Source organism: Tupaia chinensis, unplaced genomic scaffold, assembly GCF_000334495.1.
Source record: "Tupaia chinensis unplaced genomic scaffold, TupChi_1.0 Scaffold000098_1, whole genome shotgun sequence".
NCBI classification, from domain to species: domain Eukaryota; kingdom Metazoa; phylum Chordata; class Mammalia; order Scandentia; family Tupaiidae; genus Tupaia; species Tupaia belangeri.
The window spans coordinates 1,272,261-1,294,983 of record NW_006159560.1 but is presented as its reverse complement, the minus strand read 5'-3'; the positions used below and the strand labels follow the sequence as shown (position 1 = coordinate 1,294,983).

The window sequence follows — 22,723 nt, the reverse complement described above, 5'->3', positions numbered from 1 at the left end:
TTTTTTTTTTTTTTTTTTGAGAGGTTTTTGCTATAGGGCGTGTGCGCTCGCCAAACAGACAGAGAGAGACAGAGACAAAGAAAGCGAGAAATCACCCCCCCAGGGGGGATGGCGACGCCGCAATCCCTTCTCCTCCATTCTCCTCTCGGGATCTTGGGCACACACGCACACGCGCCCGGCGTGAGTTTAAGCCACTGGGTCTGGGACTCCAACCGCAGTTGACTACGTGGGAGTCCAGCGACATAGCCATTACACTAACTGCTGGTCCCATCCTTTTTTTTTTTTTAAAGTAGCTTACTCTCTAAAATTTTGGAAGAATTTTAGAAAAAGTTAATTTTTTTCCATGAGTGAGAGAAACAAGAGACAAGACCACACCCCCAACAGAGCCTTGATGCCACAATCCAACCCCAACCAGCACCAGATCCCAGGCACCATGGGTGCCCTCTACTCAGAGAGGTCTCCAGGTGTGAACCAGGAACGATTCTGCATGGGTCAGCTTCGCAGAGCGTTGCGTTTTACTGCTGCATCACCTTCTGGCCTCCCTTTTTTCTAAAATTTTAACTGTGGATTTTTGGAGGCCTTTGTAAGGTGGATGGCACATTCGTGTCTAGTGTTTGGAGGTTTCTTACTCTTTTCTGGATACTTCTGGGAGTATCCAGAGGGAGTGAGAAAGCCATCGCTAACCAGCATATTAGCAAGCATGTTCTCTTTAGGCGCGTATTCCCTTTTATTTGCATTGCCAGTATTTTGTGGCTTAAATTGAAAAGCCTCAAACTAGCCAATATCAGGAACAAATTTGGGGAGGTGGCAAGTGGCTTGGTGGTTAAAGGCACTGGCCAACCATGGTTTAGGTCCTGGACCTAGCAGCTTGCTCTCTCATTTTCCCTCTCTCACTCTGGTCAAATTTAAAAAGAAGGAAGGAAGAGAAAGAAAGAGAGACAGAGAAGGAAAGAAAGAAGGGAAGGAAGAAAGAAAGAAAAAGAAATGAAGGAAAAGGATTTTAAATAAAAATAATTCTTTAAAAGAACAATGAATATAACTGAAGTGTGTGGCTCCTGCCTCGTATGTAATGCCTCGTGTGTCGACCCTCTCGTATGTAATGTCTGCTGGCTTGCCCAGGTATTACCGTAGCCTTGTGAGCCTGCAGGGGCTCCACCTTCTTCATATACCTTAAATCCTTATGAGGAAGGTTCAGTGATGAAGGGCAGACTGGTTGTATTTAAGCCAGTAGTCACTCTTAGCCTTTTACATAATGTAGTCTGATCACCAATAAAGGAATGTAATTGAATTTTAAATTTCTGAGGAGGGGGAGGGAAGGAAAAACATCACAGACAGAAGTGTTCTGTTAATGAAAATGATAGACCCCTTTGTTTTTAAAGACAGCCCCTTTGCTACTTCATGGAAGATGTTGGGGTTGAGTGACATTTCCCTTTCTATCTGCCCCACCTCCTCTTCCCTGAAAATATTTATGGGGTTCTAGTTTAGTCAGTGGAGAAGTGATTTAATTGTTGCACTGGCAGAGTGAGATAAAGCAGTTAAATGTGTTGTTCATTTTATTTCTGGGTGGGGTGGAAGAGGGAAATGAAATAGGAATTTTTTCCTTTTCGGAAATCTAATACCATGCTCTTTTGTTATCACTCTCCTTCTCTAGGCATTAAGTGTAACCGAAACCCTGATTAAACCTTTGGAAAAATTCAGAAAAGAGCAACTTGGAGCTGTAAAGGTTTGTGTCTCATTTGTGTACATTTGTAAACAGAACATGTGGATGTCTCTGTGATTCTGTGTATGCGTTATTCACATTTGGCAGCGTGGAAGGGGATGCTGGAGTGAACCATCTGTTGTTTCTCTTTTTAAATGTGCTTTTCCCCCCTTGGGGGATATGCAATCCAAAACCAAACAAAAACACCTGGACAGGGTAGTAAAGTCTCTAGTAATCTCTACCTACCTTTCCACGTAGACTTTTTTTTTTTGGAGAGGTTTTTGCTATAGGGTGCGTGTGCTCGCCAGACAGACAGAAAGAGACAGAGAGACAGAAAACGAGAAATCACCCCCCAGGGGGGATGGCCACGCCACAGTCCCTTCTCTGTTCTCCTCTCGGGATCTTGGGCCTGCACGCACACACGCCCGGCGTGAGTTTTAAGCCACTGGGTCCAGGTTGCGAACCACGGTTGACTATGTGGGAGTCCAGCGACATAGCCATTACGCTAACTGCTGGTCCTGGGATAAATTTTCTTAAAAAAAATTTTTTTTTTTTGAGAGGTTTTTGCCATAGGGCACATGTGCTCTTCAAAAAGATAGAGACAGAGAGACAGAAAGTGAGAAATCACCCCCCAGATGCAATGGCCACATTGCAATCCCTAGTCCTCCATTCTCCTCTCAGAATCTTGGGCATGAACACACATGTGCCCGGTGTGAGTTTAAGCCACCGAGTCTGGGACTCAAACTGTGGTCGACCACATTGGAGTCCATTGACATAGCCATTACGCCAACCGCTGGTCCCGAATTTTCTTCAATTTAACAAAGATTTACTGAGCTATTATGTGCCAGTATGGTTACTGTATTGTGTATTGTAGAGGGCATTGTGCTGGGCATTAAAGGATGAGTGAACTTTATTCTGTGCTGAAGAATCTGGGAGTTAGCCAAGATTTCCTGGAATAATGCAGGGACCTTGCCATGGGGAACTTGGGATATGTTTAGCAGTTTCTAAAGATGGTGATCTGAGCTTCGACATTATCCCACAGAAGTAATTTCCACCAGTTCTTCCTGAATTTTGTGTATCTGCTTGAGGAAGGAAAAGTACCGTTTGCAAGTTGTTTACCATTTTTGGCTAGGCACAAGGATGAGAGAAGAACATCAATTTTAGGTAGGGAAGAAAGTTTTTATATTTGTACCATGTGGCTGGAGACGTGAAGCTTTTTTTTTTTTTCTTTCTCTTCCTAAAAGCAACCGTTACAATCTCTTGGTACACATGAACATTGTGGCCTCAGTAGCTGTAAATACACAGATGCACCCAAAGAGTTCCAGCTTTTTAGTTGCTCTTTCAGAATCAGATCTCTTTTAAGTGATTTGTTACACTATTGGCATTTATTTTCGATATGACATAGTTTTGTTTTAATTGCCAGAGGATTTATAGCTTTGTTTGAGAGAGAGCAAGGGAGGGGAAACATCTTCAACACAGAATGGTCACAGCGCAGTCCCTTTTCCTCCTTTCTGCCATCCTATCAGGATTTTGGGTATGCACATACAAATGCTTGGCATGTTTTTCAGGCATCTGGGGCCAGATTTGAAATGTGGTCGGCCATGAGCAGTCTGTTTTTTTTTTTTGTGCACGGTGCTTAAGCACTGCCCTACAGGGCTGCCCGCCACGTGACAGTCTCAGATACAGGGCTGTGTGTTGACGTTCAGACCACGTGGACAGTGGAGGCAAACAGGGCTTCCTCTGCTCTCCGGGGCCCACCTCCTCTGATTGCTGAGGCACGTACACAGCTAGATCGCCTCCTCTAGTTTTCCAGCAGGATATTGGAGGTCACCTCTGTAACCTTGGACAGATATGTGGCTTTAGTTTCTTATGTATCAAATAACGAGCTTGGTTTTTGCCTTAGGGTGTGTGCACATGCTGGAGAGAGACAGAAAGTAAGAGGGGAAGTAAGAAATCACCTCCACTACCACCACCCTGCCTGTGCAGTGGCCACGCTAGAGCCCCTTCTCCTCTTCCTCAGTTCTCCCGGGCTCTTGGGCATGCATACACATGTGCCTGGTATGATTTTCAAGCCACTGGGTCTAGGACTCAAACCATTGGGCCCACCTCCTCTGATTGCTGAGGCACGTACACAGCTAGATCGCCTCCTCTAGTTTTCCAGCAGGATATTGGAGGTCACCTCTGTAACCTTGGACAGATATGTGGCTTTAGTTTCTTATGTATCAAATAACGAGCTTGGTTTTTGCCTTAGGGTGTGTGCACATGCTGGAGAGAGACAGAAAGTAAGAGGGGAAGTAAGAAATCACCTCCACTACCACCACCCTGCCTGTGCAGTGGCCACGCTAGAGCCCCTTCTCCTCTTCCTCAGTTCTCCCGGGCTCTTGGGCATGCATACACATGTGCCTGGTATGATTTTCAAGCCACTGGGTCTAGGACTCAAACCATTGGTTTGGTTGGCCACATGGGAGTCTAGCGATGTGTCTGCTGCGCCATCTGCTGGTCCCCTCTTTTAGTCTGTTTTAAAGTTTGAACAGACTGACTTTGTTTTGTAACATTTCGTTGACAGATTCTGCTTACAGTCAACCGCCATGTCATTTTCCTTATTTCAGTTAGGGGTGGTAGTGGTAGGGCTATAACAGCATCATGGGAATGAAAAATGAGTGAATACATTTTGGGCCATCCAGCGGTGTGGTAGTTAAGGTGGTATGGATCCCACACATCCAACTGTGTGGTTCAAGTACCAGGCCCTGAGGTTTGAAAATCAAGCCAGAGAGATGTGTGTGCACGCCCAAAGTCCGCAAATGGAGAAGGCATTGTGATCATTCCACACGGGTGTGCTTCTCACATTCGTCCCCACCCCCAGCCCATGTGCCCTCTGCAAAGTTTTAAAAAATACAATTTTTTTCTTTTTGTTTGCCATCCACCCTAGTGGGTTTTATAAGTTTCTGACCTCAGATTTTTATTGAGTTCTTCCCCCTTCCCATAATAACCAGCTTCTGACATTATCCTTGTTCAGAGTATATCCTGCAGATCAACTTGCAAATAAATAGCTCATTTAAAACGAGAATTTATTTTAATAGTCCACTCTCTGACTCGAGCTATTTACTGACCAAACTCTATCCTGAAATCCCTTTTTTTTGGTCCCTCTATTATTTTGGCTTCAAGTTTAGGTTTTTACCATAGGGTGTGTGTACTCACCCAAGAGAGAGACAGAGAGGATGTGAGAAATCACCCTGCCACTAGGGATGGCCATGCCCCATTCCCTTCTCCTCCATTCTCTTCTTGGGATGCTGGGCAGAGAGGCAAACATGCCTGGCATGAGCTTCAAACCACTGGGTCCAGGACTAGAACCAGAGTTGGCCATAAGGGAGTCCAACGCCTTAACCACCACACCACCTGCTGGCCTCTCCCCTCCATTCTTGTTCAGTGTAGCATGTGTGTTGGCTCTTGATGTTACCTGCAGAAGGGCCAGTCTTGTTGGTCACAAGGAGGAAGCTTTCTTGCTGAGAGTTTTGTGTGTCCGTCACAAATAGTAGGGAATCGTATTCGGTGATATGTAAATACCTGTTTTTCCATTAGCTGAGGCATGTGTCGCAGTGCCCATGTCTCTGCTGTTAGGTTGTTAAACCTGTGAAAGGCTGTGCTGTATATCCTTTCCCTGCCAGCTTCCACTCTGCCTTACTGTGCGAGTACCTAATAAATAACCTTTTCAACTGGTAAGTCTCTAAGTATCAGGAAAACGTTTAGGACTTGGCTATTTGATTACTTTCTTAGTCTGCTTTGTAACTATTGTACGCAATTTGGCCAGCATACAGTCTTGTTCTTTTAGTTAGACAGTTTATGTGGGGTACTTAAAAAAGACATTAGCTCAGGTTTAAAGGCTTTTAAAAAATGGCACAAAACAGTTTTGATATGGGGATAAAAAAATACACATACATATTTTGAACACGTCGGAATTTTTAGATATCGGAGTGAACATTTTGATGTTTTCTTTCTCTCCTCTTTTTTCCCATCTAGTAGTGTCTTACCCTTTGCCTTTACACAGAAGCTCTTTCACTTTTGTGTACTCTTGCTCTCTCATTTCCAGGAGCCCCATTATACATTTAACTGTGGTTTAAATGTACTCTCAACTGCCGGGTGGTTTTTGTCAAGTGGATTTTTAAGAAGCCCCAGGGTATTCTTTTCTGCTGCGTTACTCCTGTTTGGCTCTGTTCTCCTTGAGTCATACTTATGCATTTGGACTCACACATCCACCAGTAGGTTTTCTTTTTCTTTTTTTTTTTTGGGGGGGGGGTTTGCTATAGGGCGCATGAGCTCACCAGAAACACAGAGAGAGACAGAGAGATAGAAAGCGAGAATTCTCCCCCCGGGGGGATGGCCACGCCACAATCCCTTCTTCTCCATTCTCCTCTCAGGATCTTGGGTACGCACGCACACGCACCCAGCGTGAATTTAAGCCACCAGGTCCGGGACTCGAACCACAGTTGGCTACATGGGAGTCCAGCGACATAGCCATTACGCCAACTGCTGGTCCCCACCGGTCGGTTTTCTTACGTTTCCTAACGTGCTTGCTTGGTTCTCACCTTTGTTTAAAAAGCCCATTTACCATTGCAGAATACAGATTGTTCCCTGCTGTCTCAGATGAAGTTATTTTTCAGTTTTCTTCAAGGTCTCACCCAGTTCTTACTCATTTTTGTGCTCTTTCACCTCCTTGAGGAGCTCGGCCCTTATCTCCAAGGGTCATGAGTGTGTTATTGATAGCCATTACTCTTTAGGTGCCAGTGGAGTCCCAGGAAACGGATACAGGTACCAGACACCTGGGAGCCAAAACCTATCAGAACGTGGTATAAGACTTGGGGTGGGAAGATTAAAATGTACTCTTTTAGACATTTGACCAATCAAGTAAAAAAATGTGAGTTTAAGCAAGCAGTAGCATGCAAAAATAATAAGTAGATACAATGAAACTATCTTGACAGTAGAGTCTATTCAAATGCTATTTAGGAAAGGGCAATTGTAGTTTTATCCAGTAGAATAAAAAGTTGAAACTGGGAGCCGACAGATTCCCACATGGCAACCACAGTTCAAGTCCCGGATCTGGAGGCTTGCTTTCTCCCTTTCCCTTTCTCCCTCTGTCTCTCTCTGGTCAAATTAAAAAAAAAAAAGAAAAATAATATCAAATGGAATTAAGTAAATAAATAATTCTTAAAAAAAAGTTGAAACCGAAGATTTGAAACAAAATTGTTAGTTCATATAATAGGACTTATTACCTCAGCCTATTACCAAACCATCACTCCAGATTTTTTTCGATTTCCCTCCCAAACTGTGTCTAATGCTTAAATTTTTGATAAAAACTTATGTCCCAAGATTCTGCAAGTAATTGCAAACTATAGGTTAAATAAAAACAAACCTGTTAGCATAAGTTCTCATCTAAATTGTTTGATAAAGCAGTAACAGTGATGATTTAATTCAAAATAAACTTGTAATTCTTTTTTTTTTTTTTTCATTTTGGTGGTAAAATACTTAGTAATGCATGTAATATGGCACAGTATGAGAGGCCCTGGGATGCAACTAAGAATTAAAACACTGTCTGGGGCTAGCTGATGGTACTGAGGTTAAGGTGGCTGGTTCCCATATGGACAGCTTTATGATTTCAGTCCTGGACCCACCAGTTTGAAAAACAAGTAGGCAGGTGTGCATGCAGGCCCAAAGGAGAAGAGATTAAGGTATGACCATCCCTCCTGGGGGATAATTTCTTTTTCTTTCTCTCTCTCACTGATGAGTACATGTGTCTTATAGTAAAAACTAAAACAAGCAAACAAAAAACCCACTGGCCAGTCTTTAAGAAGTTAGCAGTTTAGTGGGAGACTTGAATTAAAAAAAGCAATAAAATTCATTGTGAAAAGTGTCCCGATGGAGTAAGCAGAGGGGTTCTGGAATGTGCCCTGCTTCAGAGCACCAGGAGGCTCTTCCAGGAAGACTTGATTCTTCTGGTTTGAATCCTTTTAGTTGGGGCAAGTTACTTATGGCGGCTAAACTGCAGTTTCTGGTCTGTAAAATGAGCGAATGATAGCTGTGGCAGAGATTCTGGTGCGAATTAAATGCATCTGATGATCCCCTTTGCTTGTCTCGCTAGAGCCTGGCCTGCAGGGGGAGTTTTCTCTCCTTCCCTGTGACGGCTTGCTCCTCCTCAGCTTGCCGAATGCGAACTGCTCAGGGGTTTGGTCTGCTGTCAGCCCACTGGGGTCCTGACCCTAGTGACCACCTAGTGCTCGGGTGCTGAATCGGGACTCTGAGCCTTGCCCCTGTGCGTGGTGGTGCCCTGCAGCCCTCCATGGCCTGCTCGCTTGTTCTCTGAGGGATGTGTCCTGGACACCTGTGTGATGTGGAGCCCACTGTGCCATTCTGCAGGAGGAAGGGCTGAGGTCTCGTTTCTGGGGAGCAAAGGGTGGGATTGGATAAGGCGAGTGAAATCTCAAGGAGGGTAGATGACACTCGGAGGAGTTATGGGGGATTGCTGTTCCTCCCCGGGAGTGCCAAGGACGTGCTTCAGAGAGGAGGTGGGGTTTGTGGGAAGCTGGTGGGCCAAAGCAGCCCAAGCAGAGGGCAGGCAAAGCTGGTCAGCGTGGGTGGACAGGGTTGTGTGCTCTAACGTTTCTTTTATTTTTCTTCCATGAGTGAGAGAGAGTGGGGGAGAGAAGAAGAGACAGAGGGAGAGAGAGATAGACTCGATGCCACAGTCCTCCAGTCTCCATAGGTTTTTGCCATAGGGTGGGCGCCACCATGCCCAAGAAGAGAGAGAAGGAGAGACAGTCAGTCAGGCATCCTGTCAGGGTCTTCAGGCTGAATTCCATTTCTAGCTTCAACCAGTCTGGTTCATGGGCACGCTCACACCCAGTGTATGGAGGAGGCCTCTGGATGTGAACCTAGAACCTTCTCCCGTGGGTCAGCCTCTCAGAGCGGTGTGTTACTGCTGTGCCATTCATTTTCTGGCCACCAGGATTATGTTTTTATTTTTATTTTTTTAATTTGACCAAAGAGAGAAAAAGAAAGAAAGTGGGGGGAAAGTGAGAAAGCAGGCTGCCATGTCCGGGACTGAAGCCGTAGTTGGCATGTGGGAGTCCAGTGCCTTAACCAGTATGCCACCTGCCATCCCCCAGGATAAAGTTTTTTTTTTTTTTTAAGAATGATTTTATTTATTTATTATTTATTTATTTAAATTTGATCAGAGAAGGGGAGAGAGAAAGAAAGAAAGTGAGAAAGCAAGTCACCAGGTCCACGACTTGATCCGCGCGTGGTCTTCTGTGCAGGAGTCCAGTGCCCTCAACCACTACATCACCTGCTGGCCTCAGGATTATGTTTTAAAAAGCATTCTTAGATAACCAAAGGCCTGGTGGTCAAGACAGCTAGATCCCACATGGCAACAGCAAGGTTGTAGTCCTAACCTGAAGGCTTGAAAACCACACCCGTTCATGTGCGTGCATGCCCAAAATCCTGAGAGGAAAAAAGGAGAAGGGATTGCTTTGTGGCCATCCTTCATGGGGGATGTTTCTCATTCTTCCTCTGTCTCTGTCTTTCTCTCTCTGCCTAAATACACATACCTTCTGGCAAATTAAAAAAAAAAAAAAAAGAAGGTGGTCTTACTAATTTTATTACTTGTGGTGTGAATCTTGTTTCCTGTATGTGGGTTATTATCCATTTCTCTTAAATAAAGGGAGGAAGGATTTGAGTTCTCTCAGAAAGTAAGTTCTTCTCTGGATTATTCAAACATTATTTAATGTTTGTAGTTTGAAAATAAGCCTTTTTATTTCCTTGTCCTAGAACATTTATAAACTACAGAAAAGTAAAAACTGTTCTGGTAACTTAAAGTTCTTTCCCCCTTTCAAAACAAAATAAAAAATTCTAATATCCTATAGAAAAATCAGTTAACTTTCTGACTTTTGTACATCTTTGTATTGTTCATACATTTTTCTGTGAATGTATTAATGCATGCTTTTAGCAAAAAAATTGCTTAATAAAGAATGTTTTCTGTGTTAAAAATGTTTATTTCCTTTTTGACAGTGAGGGTTGCGATTTCCCCATTTCACTGTTCACCTTTTAGCTTGATTGTTGTTATTTGGTATTTAAAAGTTGTTAGGGCCTCTTCAACTTCTTAGTGTAGAAGGTCCCTCTATTCTGAGTCTGAAAATATCCTTTTTTCATGGCTTCATGTTAATCTTGTGACTCTCTCAATCCATCTGGGATTAATTTTGATATGTGGGTGGTGTTCTCTTTTTCTTTTTCCCAGTAGTTAAACAATTATCCTAGCCCATTTAGTTGGATCATATATATATTTTCACCCAGGTATTATAATGGTACTTTTTTTTGAATGGTACTTTTATATTGATATGATTTCTAGTCATATTTAAAAGAGCCGATGATCTGAGCTGTGGTTTTTAGGCCCAGGAGTTCCCTGTGCTGGGTTCACGTGTGTTTTGTTTGAGTGAGGGTGCTGCTTTAATTAGTAGGGCTTTCCTTTTTTTTTTTTTCTTTCTTTTTGGCACACGTAATTTTATAACCCATTACAAGCCATCTCTCTATGAGTCACTTAATCTGTAAACATAAATTTTGTTTTGCTTCAAGTTCTTACGTTTAAAAAACTTCTTGCCTCATTTTAAAAACGATTAGGTTTTTCAGCAGTTTTAGGCAAATTGGGAGACCTGGCCTTTATGTGGGCTTGTGTTCCTGCATGGCAGGAATCCACGGGGTGCTGAGTCCTGGCCCCTTCCCCTCCCGGGGAAGACAGGCCCCTGCTGGTCTGCTGGCCTGCACTGTGCCTTCCCGCCCTTCCCTCCCCGCCCACTCCCCTCATGGTACTGCCTGGCCCAGGCTCCCTTGAGTTTGCAACTTAATGTTTTATAGGGAACATTTCACATTGTATTTTATATCACCCTTGATGGAATTTTTTGTTACGCTACTCAATTTATGTTAAATGTATTTTCCGTAACGGCGTGGTGGAAATCAACTTCGCTCCGTTCTTTTTAAAATGCCACTTGAATATTGTTTCCTTGGACATTTATATTATTTCAGCACAAGAAAATCACATGAGCACAAAGACACAGATGGTCAATTATAATAATCTATAAGAACATGAAGAACAAATGCAGGAAGAAAAAATGGAAAAACCAAACACAACAGCAGTTGTATAACACCATACCACGTATGAATGAATGCATTTCTGGCCCATGTGGTGGGTGTCTTGTCGTTTCTTGGCTAGATTTTTTCTCTACAATGCCTTGATACAACCATTTTCTTTCATTCCGGACTTTTCCCACACAGTAACTTACGAACCCCACCACAACCAAGTGCGCTGGGAGTTTTGTCTGCTGATCTCAGCATCACTCCTGTCTTTGTCCCTTTCTGTGAATCAGATGAAAACCAAGTACGTTAGCAAAAATACTTTCTCTATTCCTTGTTCGTACTGGTCTGTAAAGATGGTGAACCTTTCTCACTGTATGATTTCGATTTTCAGCAGTCTGGTGGTAAATGCAGAGGCATGACTTTGATTCCCATTTTATTCATTTGTTTATTTAGATTAAAAAATCATGATATGAGTACACATGCATGTGTCTGTGCACACGCGTGTACAAGCAAAGCACCCTCCACCAGCCTTCCAGCTCGTCAGGGTCCTGAACATACTTGTAGGCACCTGGTGGGAACCCGGCCCACAGTGCCACAGCTCTTTGCAACCAGCAGGCTGGGCCTATTCTTTAAAATTAAACCTGAGGGGACCAGCAGTTTGCGTAATGTCTATGTCGCTGAACTCCCATGTAGTTGACCATGGTTCGAGGCCCGGACCTGGTGGCTTAAACTCACGCCAGGTGCGTGTACGTGCGTGTCCAAGATCCCAAAAGGAGAATGGAGGAGAAGGGATTGCGGTGTGGCCATCCTCCCGGGGGGGGGGGTGATTTCTCACTTTCTTCTCTCTGTCTCTGTCTTTTTGGCGAATGCATGTGCCTGATAGCTAAAAAAATCCTCTCCGGAAAAAAAAAAAAAAGTATTTGATATAGTTAAGTTTTCAATTCTCTCAAAATTGACCTGTGATTTCAATGTCATTCCAAGCACTGAGAAAACAAAAAATAAATAAATAAATAACAATCAATAGATAAACTCATTGTAAGTAAAAAGTAATTTAGGGCCAGTAGGTGGCACAGTGGTTAAGGTGATAGACTCCCCTATAGCCAACAGCAGTTCAAGTCCTGGACCTGGCAGCTTAAAATTTATGCTGGGCATGCATGCATTTGTGCCCAGGATTCCAGGAGGAAAATGGAGGAGAAGGGACTACAGCATCGCCCTCTAATCTGGGGTGGGGGGGATGATCTTTTACTTTCCCTTTTACTGTTTTTCTCTCTCCAGTGAGCACACATGCTCTATGACAAAAACCTTTAAAAGAAAAAAAGTAATTTGTACAATCTGAGAATAATTTAAGAATTACTTTATTTTATTACTAATATTCTTTTAATTTGTTATAGGGCACATGTTCTCACCAGAGAGAGACAGAAAGAGGGGAAGGGAAAGTGAGAAAGTAAGCCACCAGGTTCAGAACTTGAACCATGGGTAGCCATGTGGGAGTCCAGAGCCTTAACCACTATGCCACCTGCTGGCCCTTGAAAGTAATTTTTAAAGCAGCATTAGATTCTCTGTTTAGAATAGGAAAAACTCCATGTGAGATCAAAAAATTATGAAATTGAGATAGATAAAAATACAAAGAACTGGCAACCAAATAAGAACCTTTGAAAATGTAGTCAGTGAGGGACTAGCAGATGGCATAATGGCTACTTCGCTGGACTCCCAAGTAGTCAACCGTGGTTTGAGTCCCAGATCCAGCAGCTTAAACTCACTCTGGGTGCATGTGCATGCATGCCCAAGATCCCAAGAGAAGAACGGAAGAGAAGGGACTGTGGTGTGGCCATCCCCCCTGGAGAGTGATTTCTCGCTCTCTTGTCTCTCTGTCTCTCTCTTTCTGGGGAGCACACACGCTTTTTGGCGAACGCACATGCCCTATAGCAAAAACCTCCCCCCACCAAATAAAAAAAAATTAAATCTGAAAAACTGAGACTCAGAGAATGCTGTGAGCCCAGGATAAAGTCACAGAGTACATTAGCCAGGCCTAGAATGAACTCTTCAGACACTGAGTTCTATGGGCACTTCATAGTGTCAGCTTTTTAACTGGTAGATTCCTCCTTCCCCCCATAAGTTTTTATTTAATTTTATTTATTATTATTATTATTTTATAATTTATTGTGGGACATGTGTACTCATCAGAGAGAGAAAACAAGGCACCAGGTCAGGGACTTGAACTGCAGTCGGCCCTGTGGGAGTCCAGCTGATCTAACCACCACGCCACCTCCTGGCCCCCAAACAGTAGATATTTTGAAGTAATAGGTAGGTAGGTAGGTAGGTATATGTTGAGTTTCTTTTTTGTTAGTCATGAAAAGAATGAATCAAGAGCATAATAATCAAAAGTAGAAGAGAGAGTAAACAGAGTGTTGGAGTTTAAAAAAATGGTTGTAAATGAAAGGAAATCTAAGGCATACGTGCAAATACAGTGCTCTGTTTCAACAAAAGAATGCCTTATTAAGTAAAAGTGGTTAGACTATAATTGCCTAATTGCCTATTTTTTTGGTTCCTTTGTCACTCATAGGTGAACTATATGATTGAAGAATTTTAGGATTGCATCTAAGAGTGAGCTAGTGCAGAAAAAATTGCTGGTATTTTTTACTAAAGCAAACATAGATTCTATATTACCAGGTGGTTTATTTATTTGTTTATTGGAGAGGTTTTTGCTATAGGACATGTGTACTTACCAGAGAGACAGGGATAGAAAGTGAAAAATCGTCCCCCAAGGGAAGGGGGCTGGCCACAGCACAATCCCTTCTTCTCCTGGGATTTTGGGCATGACCAGACTCTGGACATAACATATCCTCATTGATACCTACAGTGTTGATTGAAATTCTGGGCTGGCTAAATGGCACAGTGGTAATGCACTGTTTAAGAGAAGCTGCATGCCACACGGCAACTGCAGTTCGAATCCCTGACACAGCACTCTGAGAATGCCTCAACTGCCCAAGATCTGACGGGCTTGAAGCCTGGAGGAAGAGGCTCCCAGCATGACCCAATTTTCTGAAGGGTGCTCCTCTTGGCCTCTCACTCTCATGCATGCACACATGCTCTATCATGAATAAAGGGATATACAAATCTGCCAAGAGGGCAACTAGCTTTAAGTGAGGGAATTTTTCTCTTCTGCATTTAAAAATTGGTTATCAAAAATTTGTATCAAAAAGCTTTCAAAACAAAAGGAAAACAAGCACTAGTTCTAGGCAGTACACAAGAACTGCTTCTAGTATTAAACCAAAGCATCTCAATGTCATATGTCAGAATTATTTTAGGCCCTGTGGACCTGTTGGTACTTGTTCTACCGAGTGTTATAGAAATCACTGGTAAGGTTTGAGAAAATAGATGACGTTATTATTGTTCAAAGGATCTGATTGTTACATTCCTGTCCGGCTAAGGTAAGAGCTTCTTTCCCAAGATGCTTTTTCTAACAGCATTAAGATTGTTTTTCAACCTAGAGCAAAATGAATTTAATTTTAAATGAATTCCATTTTAATGCCAAATCTGGAGCAAGTTTGCATTTTTTTTTTTTTAAAGAGATTTTTGCTATAGGGCACATGTACTAACCAGAAAGACAGCAACAGGAAGCGAGAAATCACTCACCCCCGGGGGGGGGGATGGCCACACTGCAATCCCTTCTCTATTCTTCTCTCAGGATTTTGAGCAAACATGCACATGCGCCCGGCGTGAGTTTTAAGCCTCTGGGTCTGGGACTTGAACTGTGGTCGACTACGTGGGAGTCCAGTGACATAGTCATTATGCTGTCTGCTGGTCTCTCAAGTTTGTTTTTTTGAGCATTAGTTTCTTATTATTCTTTTATTCCCCCCAATTTGTGAAGGACAAGTGACATATAGTGTTAATCCTTAATGCTGATAAATACGAAGAGTTGGAAAATTAACAGGCTTGGGGAAATGCACATTAAAGGAAAACGAAGTGTCTCTTTGATCTGGATGCTGTCCCGATCATGAACGCGCAGTGGCCAGGGTGCAGAACACTTCATTGCGTTCAGTGCTGCTTTCATTTTCACATATTTCTCATGTGTTGGGCCTTCTAGTGGATTAATGTGGGTATACATTTTTTTCCTGTTCAATTATAATTGTCTGTTTTTCTGATTTGTAGGAAGAAAAAAAGAAGTTTGACAAAGAGACAGAAAAGAATTACAGCCTAATTGATAAACATCTTAATTTATCAGCCAAAAAGAAAGACTCACATTTACAAGAGGTATTCTTTTTATTTTTCTGTTAGCTTGTTTCTGTAGTTTACAATAATACATGTCTATTTTTGAATGTGCTTTACTTTGAACATTTGTCATCCAACATGATACAGAGATTGAAAAAAAAATGAACAAGTAATTAATGAATTAGGAAAAAGGAATCCTTAAGAAATGACACAAAATAATGAGTATATCTTCTAGTGATTCGTTAAATACAGATTCCTAGTAGGAAAATTTTGGGCTCTGAGTATTTTTCACAGGAACAATAATTTTAATCAGCCTGCTGAAGAACAGATATATTAGTTGCAGAAACAGATCCATTAAGTGGCTTTCAAGATTTCTTGAAGAAATAAATTGAATTGAATAAGCTCATATACTATTTTGTTTTTTTTTGTGAAGGCAGCGTTAATCTTATTTAACACTGAGGATTCAGGTTGTTCATCTTTGTTAAAAGAGGACATCTGTTTTGTGTTAAGAGATTTTTTTGGTGGGGTTGGAGAATTAACCACAAATAAGGAGAAAGGAATGCTTATTTTAATTGCTTATTTTAACTATTTTTTTCTAAGTTCTCTGCCAGTTTTTTTTTTTCCTCACAGACAGAACAGAAACTTATTGTTTACAGTTCAGAATATAAAATTTCATGGAAAACGATGGTGTTTGCACTTGTCAGCTCTTGACTCATCCCACAGAAGTGCGATCTCCTTTTCTCGTTTGTTTTGTAATACTCAGGGCGTCTGGACCTAATGTACACACTTACTGAAGCCTGACCAGAGTGTTACTAGTGGCGTGGACTCTAGCATAAACCTGGGTTATATTTAAGTGGCAAACACTTAGCTGCAAACTCTGTGTGTGTATGGGGGGTTGGTGTCACATTATCTACAAATGACATTTTCTTTTGTCTCACTAATACCTTTGACTGACATTTGGATGGAGCCTGACAGTTTATAAAAGAGACAGGAGCTTTCATGTCACTTAATCCTCATGACAATACTTTAGGTAGGCTCCATTCTCTCCTCGTTCCATATAATGTAGGAAAGCATGCGGTGTTACATACACTCCTTCATCTCCCACCGTCTGTCAGTTCTGAAGTGACAGCTGTTGCTTTTATAGGCTCTCACCTTTATGCCAGCAGCTTCCTCCCTCTGTTCTCCCTGGTTTCTATTTTCAGGTGTCCTGAAGTGGATTGCTATGCCCCAAGTAGATTTCCATATTCACTTACTTTCTAATGAGGTAACTCATTCTGAGCATTGCTTAGGCACACTCCTGGAGTCCTCCCTGGCCCTTCTCTTATACCCCACATCCCGTCTGTCAGCATGTCGTTTTTAGGTCTGGGCTATGCTCAGAACATGCCACTTCTCATGACCTCCTCTTCTCCTAGTCCCCCTAATGGCTACCTCCAGAGGCTCCAGGGCCCACAAGATCCCACATGATCTGTCCCGCCCCACTTGGCACCAGCACCCTCCTTCTGCAGGCCTTTGCATTTATTCTTCCCTCTACCCATGTGTTTGTACATGGCTCACTCCTTCAAATATTCTGTACTTACAAGTTATCTTATTAGAAATGTTTCTTGACCATCTTATTTAACGTCCACTTTGACTTTGGTGTCATGTTTTTTCATGCTCATGTGCTCTGTGTGTGTTCATTCATGGCCTCTACCAGAATGCAAACTCCCAGAAGGCAATGACACTGTTTGGGTCAATAGTCTATCCGCAGGGCCTAAAATAAGACCTGCCGTGAGGTTTGTGTTTGAGTGAGCGAATGTGAAGGTGCGTCAGTGAGCTAGGACCTTGGCTGTTCATCAATCCCAAAGATAATTAAACTGCAGATGAGAAATTTGGAGAGATCTTGTTCTCCCTCCCTTTAGCCCCTGGCAACCACCATTCTGCTTTCTGTTTCTATGAATTTGACTGTTCTAACTATTGTGTGTAAGGGAATCCTAGAGTATTTGTCTTTCTGTGGTTTATTGCCTTTAGCGTAATATTCTGAAGGTTCATCCATGTTTGAGCATGTTGCAAAATTTCCTTCCGTTGTAGGGTTCAGTAATATTCCATTGTATGCCCACACTACATCGTGTGTATCCCTCTGTGCATGGATACCTGGGGTGTTTTCATCTTTTAACTGTGGTGAATAATGCTCCTATGAACACGGATATACAAATATCTCTTTGAATCCCCATGTCTGTTTCTTTGGAGTTTTTACCCAGAATGGAGTTGCTGAATTATACGGTAATTCAGTTTTTCATGCTTTGAGGAACTGCCAAACTGTTCTCCACAGCAGCTGCACCACTTCGCACTCCCATCGGAAGATGTAAGAATGGCTTATAAGATGAAAATTCTTTCTTCACTCTTCTTTCGTAGAACTGTGCTCCTTTCTCAATTCCTTTACAGTGAAGCTAGGTATAATGGGACCATTTTTCGGAAGTCTCCTGACTAGCTGGTACCCCCTTCACTGCCAGGAGATGAGACACAGGGAGGGCTTGGGCGCGTGACTGCCACACACAGGTTTCAAGTCTTGACCCGCCTTGGAGAACCAGGCCCCTGAAAAGGTACCATTGTCACCACTTCTTCACCTGTTGCTGTCACTTACTCTCTGTGTGCTCAGACAGCTGGAGTTTTCCCAGTCCCCTCTGCCATCCTTCCAGACTTCATTGATAGAAATGATGTTTGTGTGATTTAAATTTTACGAGCCTGTGTGTGGTTCAGCCTTAGGCTTCAGTTGTGGTCGGGGCAAGTATTTTATGGAGGGAGCCTCAGTGTCTGATTTTCAGTCCCCGAGGAGTGAACCTCAACCTATAGAGCAGGGGTTGGCAGACTTTTTAAGCAGAGTCTGATCGTCACTGTTTTGTGGATCCCAGCGTCCCTGTTGCATCCTTGTGCTCGATTACTGCTGCTGAGGCCAGGAAGTTGCCAGAGATAAATCAACAGATAAACAGCATAAACTAATGATTGAACCATGTTCCAGCACAACTGTCCTTATAAAAACAGGTTTGCCGACCTCTGATAGGGGTTCCCCTCGGCCCCGTCTCTGGTTTGACTAACCTCGGTTATTTTCATGTAGGCAGATATCCAAGTGGAACAAAACCGGCAGCACTTTTATGAACTGTCCCTGGAATACGTATGTAAGCTTCAGGAAATCCAGGAAAGAAAGAAGTTCGAGTTTGTGGAACCTGTGAGTATGATGGCGCGCCGTCCGCAAGCGGGATTTTGTGGTAGAACACAAGTTCTCGCCTTCCTGGATCTCATTTATGGTTATCGAAGGCTGTAGCCTAGAAACATAGAGAAGACATAGACGCCAGTGGACACAGCCTGAAAGTCAAGGAATGCCCTTGGTAGCAGGAGTTATTTACACAGCAGCGTGCCGTGGATGCTATTCCTGCAGTTGGATGCGATTTCTGACATCTTAGTCTTCGTTCCATACTTTAGAAAGCCCACTTGGGCCACCTGGGGGCATGGTGGTTGAGGCAGGTGGACCCCACATGGCTGACTTATGCTGTTTGAATCCCACACACAGTGGCTTGGGAAACATGCTGGGCGAGTGTGTGTTCATGCCGGAAATCCAGAGCGGAGAAGAGAGGAGATGGAACTGTGGGGTAGCCATCCCCCTTGGGGGGGGCGCTTTCCCACTTTCCCTCTTTTTTTTTGTCTCTCTCTGGTGAATGCATGCATCCTGTGGTAGATTAAAGTAAAAGGATCCTTTTGAAAGACGTTATATTATTTATTTTAGTATGTCAGTGGATGGTTTTTAAGGGATAGTTTTACTCAAGTTGACTTCTAAAGCAAGTATGCAGTTCAAACTTGAGAAGTTTAAACGATTATTTATAACATTGCTTCTAACACAATCTGGCAAGGCTTATGCCAACCTCAGTGGAGACCAGTATGTAAAACACTTAAAACAATGACTTAAGTTGTAGAATGTCCTTATGCTTGTATTAGACATGGAGGATTTTTGTGATTATACAGATGTTTTCTAGTAGCTTCACTTTTATATATTAATATACACGAACACTAATGAGTATATGTTTATGATTAAAACATAAAGGCTATTTCATACTTTTGCTGTAGCAAAAAAAAGAAACAAATTCATGATTCTCAAGATTAACATTCATTTTAATTTTAACAGACCTTTTGTGTGCTATTTTTCTTCAAACAGTTTTATTGAAATATAATTTACATACTATACAATTTACCCATGGTGACTTTGAGAAATGAAATAATAATAAAATAAAAAATGAGCGTGCATTGGGCCCAGCTGTGGGCTGGTGGTTAAAGTGGCTGGATCTTACATGGTGGTTTGCGTGATTTGAGTCCTTGACCTGGCAGTTGGAAAACTATGTTGGGTCCTTAGGCCCTCCTTCCAGAAGGACAGGGTTTTCTACTCTGTCATAGGCAGTCTGCTACCCAGAATGTGTCCAGCACCATAAGACAGGAGTCAGCAAACTTTCTCTAAAGAGCCAATAGTAAATATTTTACTTAATTGGCCAGAAAAAGAAAACGAAAACGATTCTGGGTATATGTGTGTGCGGCCCAAAATCCTGAAAGGAAGGAGAAGTGGAGAAGGGATTGCGGTGTGACCACGCCCCACGGGGGAGGGCTTTCTGGTTCCTCTTTAGTTAGTATACACACCCTCTGAAAGAGATTAAAAACTAAACCAAACCAAACCATTCATGGAGCTGTGGTCTAATTGGAATAACAGAATTACGCTCAATTAGAGGAAAACAAGGCTCCTTAAACCTTGCCTTTTTTACTGTGAAATAATAACAACGAGCTCCATTTATTGGGCATTTACAGTGCTTAGTCAGGGTTCAGGTAGTTTTTCTAAGTTCTGTACTGTGCTCACTCATGTATTCCGTACCGTGTCTCAATACCTTAGTATTACCCCACGTCATAAATAAGGAACGCGAAGTAGAGAGTTTTACCAGTGTAGCCAAGGTCATGGAACCAGCCCTTGCTGAAGCTGGAATCCATCTATTGGCTGTTCAGTGTCAGAGCTTGAGTTCCTGACCATTGCACCACGGGGCATTCTGGAGGAAATGCATTCCAGGATTTTCTCATTCTCTCCCAGATCTCTTCTGCCTGCTTTGAATTTCCTTGCTTGTAGGGTAGAAGTGGCGCCCTCTAGTTGAGAAGGGCAGGTGAGGAGCTGGTAGAAAACTCAGGGCTTAATTTTTTTTTTTTTTTGAGAGTTTTTAAAAATTTATTTATTTATTTTTTTAGGGTGCATGTGCTCACTCGCCAGAAAGACAGAGACAGAAAAACAGAAAGCCAGAAATCACCCCCCGGGGGGAGGGACATGCCGCAATCCCTTCTTCTCCATTCTCCTCTCAGGATCTTGGGCATGCATGCACATGCGCCCGGCGTGCGTTTAAGCCACCAGGTCTGTCAACTATGTGGGAGTCCATCAACATCGCCATTATGCTAACTGCTGGTCCCAGGGCTTATCGACAGACCAGGGGGTAGCACTGCACTGGCTACCATGGGAGAGCTCTGAACATTTCGACTTTACTTTCTTTCTTTTTTTTTCTTAAAAGAATTATTTTATTTAACTTCATTTATATTTATTTTAATATGACCAGAGAGGGACAGAGTGAGGTGGGAGGGAATAAGAAATCAAGCTGCAAGATCCGGGACTCGAACCATGGTTAACCAAGTAGGAGTCTAGCACCCTTAACGACCAAGCCACCTGCCGGTCCCAGATTTTACTTTTTTTTTTAAGGAGGTGGGGAAGGGAGATTTTTGCCATAGGGTACGTGAACTTGCTGGAGAGGCAGAGAGAGAAAGTGAGAAATCATTCTCAGGATGGATGGCCATGCTGCGTCATGCCAGGTGTGTGTGTGTGTGTGTGTGTGTGTGTGTGTGCCCAAAATTTCAAGAAGAGAATGGAGAAGGGATTTGGATTTTCAAGCCAGGTCTGGCACTTGAACCACAGTCTAGCCAGGTGGGAGTCCAGTGCCTTAACCCCTACACCACCTGCTGGTCCTTGTGATTTTACTTATAGATGGAGTGACCTCTAGTGATAAGATTTTGACTACAAATAAATATTAGGATCCTCTTGACTTAAGAGGACTGCCGGATGGATGCCTTAGAGACCCATTTCTCCATTAGACTACACTGTAAAAATTGTCTAATGGCTTTGATGTTTAAGACAAAAAAAGATTCTTTTTCTGTGAAGACCAGTTACTCAGTACTGTGCACTTAGATTGACTTGAATACCTGCAACTTCCTTTTAATTCCTTTACTTCAGTGGAGTGACAGTGAGATGGGGGAAAACACTTGACTGTTTATACGATGCTCCCCTGCAGCGTTGTTTTGTTTTGTTTTCAGTATGTGCGCGCACTAATAATGTCCCTCTTTTCCCCTCGTTTTAGATGCTGTCGTTTTTTCAGGGAATGTTTACTTTCTACCATCAGGGCCATGAGCTTGCCAAAGACTTCAATCACTACAAAATGGAATTACAGATCAACATTCAGAATGTAAGGAAATGAAAGGTTTCTTGTGTAAAGTGATGTTTGAAATCTGTATTTTTCATTCATTTGGTTTCTGAAAAGCCTTAAATGAAGGCCAGGTTGATATCTGAGAAAACTAAGGCTATGTTGCCACCTTCTGGTCAGTTCTGGGTATAACAAGCTGCGCTTCCTCTAGTTGAGGCTCAGGAAATTCTGCCACCTGGTGGCTTTTCTTGCACTTTCTTGACAGCTCTGAGAGTAAGTTTTAAGGTAACTAAGTCTATTTGGCATGGGACAGACAAGAGAGCATGCCGCTTTCAATTTGTGGTATTTAAATGATAATAAATTTCTCCTCTGTTAACTTTGCATCTTGATTTTTATCCCCAGCAAGGCTTTTGGTTCAAATGGAACCCCCTACATTTTATCCACAGTGACTAATAAGGTTGGCATTCACCGTTGCTCTCGGCCTTTGCCACTGTCTTTGGAAAATATGTGCTTTCTATTGGGGCTATACCATAGCGATGTTGTTCAGGTGGTTACGTTTCTCCCCTCAACACATGAGTTGATCTTAGAAGTGTCCTTTTTGAAAAGCTGCTCAGGGTAAGTTTCGCAACGTTTATCTGGTTTGATAGCTTTGTGACAGACTCGTGGAGAACGACACACAATAGATGGATCAGAATCTCTGTGTGTGCTGTCCTCCCTGTAATTTCTTGCAAAATGAGAAGTTGAGGATGAATTCCTTTTTTTTTTTTAAGGTTTTACCATAGTGTGTGTACAATTGCTAGAGAAAGACAGTGAGAGATAAAGTGAGAAATCACTCCCCAGGGGAATGGCCACGCCGTAATCCCTTCTCCTCCTGGGATTTTTGGACATGTATGCACACACACCTGGGGTGATTTTCTTCAGTCTACCAGGTCCAGGACTTGAACCATGGCTGGCCATGTGGGAGTCCAGCTCCTTAACCACCATGCCATTTGCTTTCACCTACCTTTTCTATTGTAAAAATAGTTAGACTTTGTTTTTTTTTTTGTTTGTCTTTTTGTTGTTGTTGTTTGAGAGTCAGTCTTTCTTTTCTATAACCTAGAGTAATAAATAGGAAGCAAGAAAGTAGAAAGATTATATTTAAGAGATAGATTTCCTACAAAAATGAACCTTTCTTAAAAATGAAAAGGTGTTTTAAAAATTTATTTTGGAATTTTGTTAATTGTAGTCCCAGAAG

The 22,723-nt window shown here is 42.5% G+C and overlaps 1 protein-coding gene across 2 annotated transcripts in view; it reads left to right on the top strand.

Moving 5' to 3' along the window:
- ARHGAP10 (Rho GTPase activating protein 10) overlaps window positions 1-22,723 on the top strand; it is a 366,526-nt gene that overhangs the window by 138,105 nt on the left and 205,698 nt on the right. For both annotated transcript variants that reach the window (XM_027769930.1, XM_006143418.3), the window contains exons 4-7: window positions 1,652-1,723; window positions 14,969-15,070; window positions 18,120-18,230; window positions 21,427-21,531. In XM_027769930.1, coding sequence (XP_027625731.1) covers window positions 1,652-1,723; window positions 14,969-15,070; window positions 18,120-18,230; window positions 21,427-21,531 — 390 coding nt within the window. The remainder of the gene's footprint in view (window positions 1-1,651; window positions 1,724-14,968; window positions 15,071-18,119; window positions 18,231-21,426; window positions 21,532-22,723) is intronic.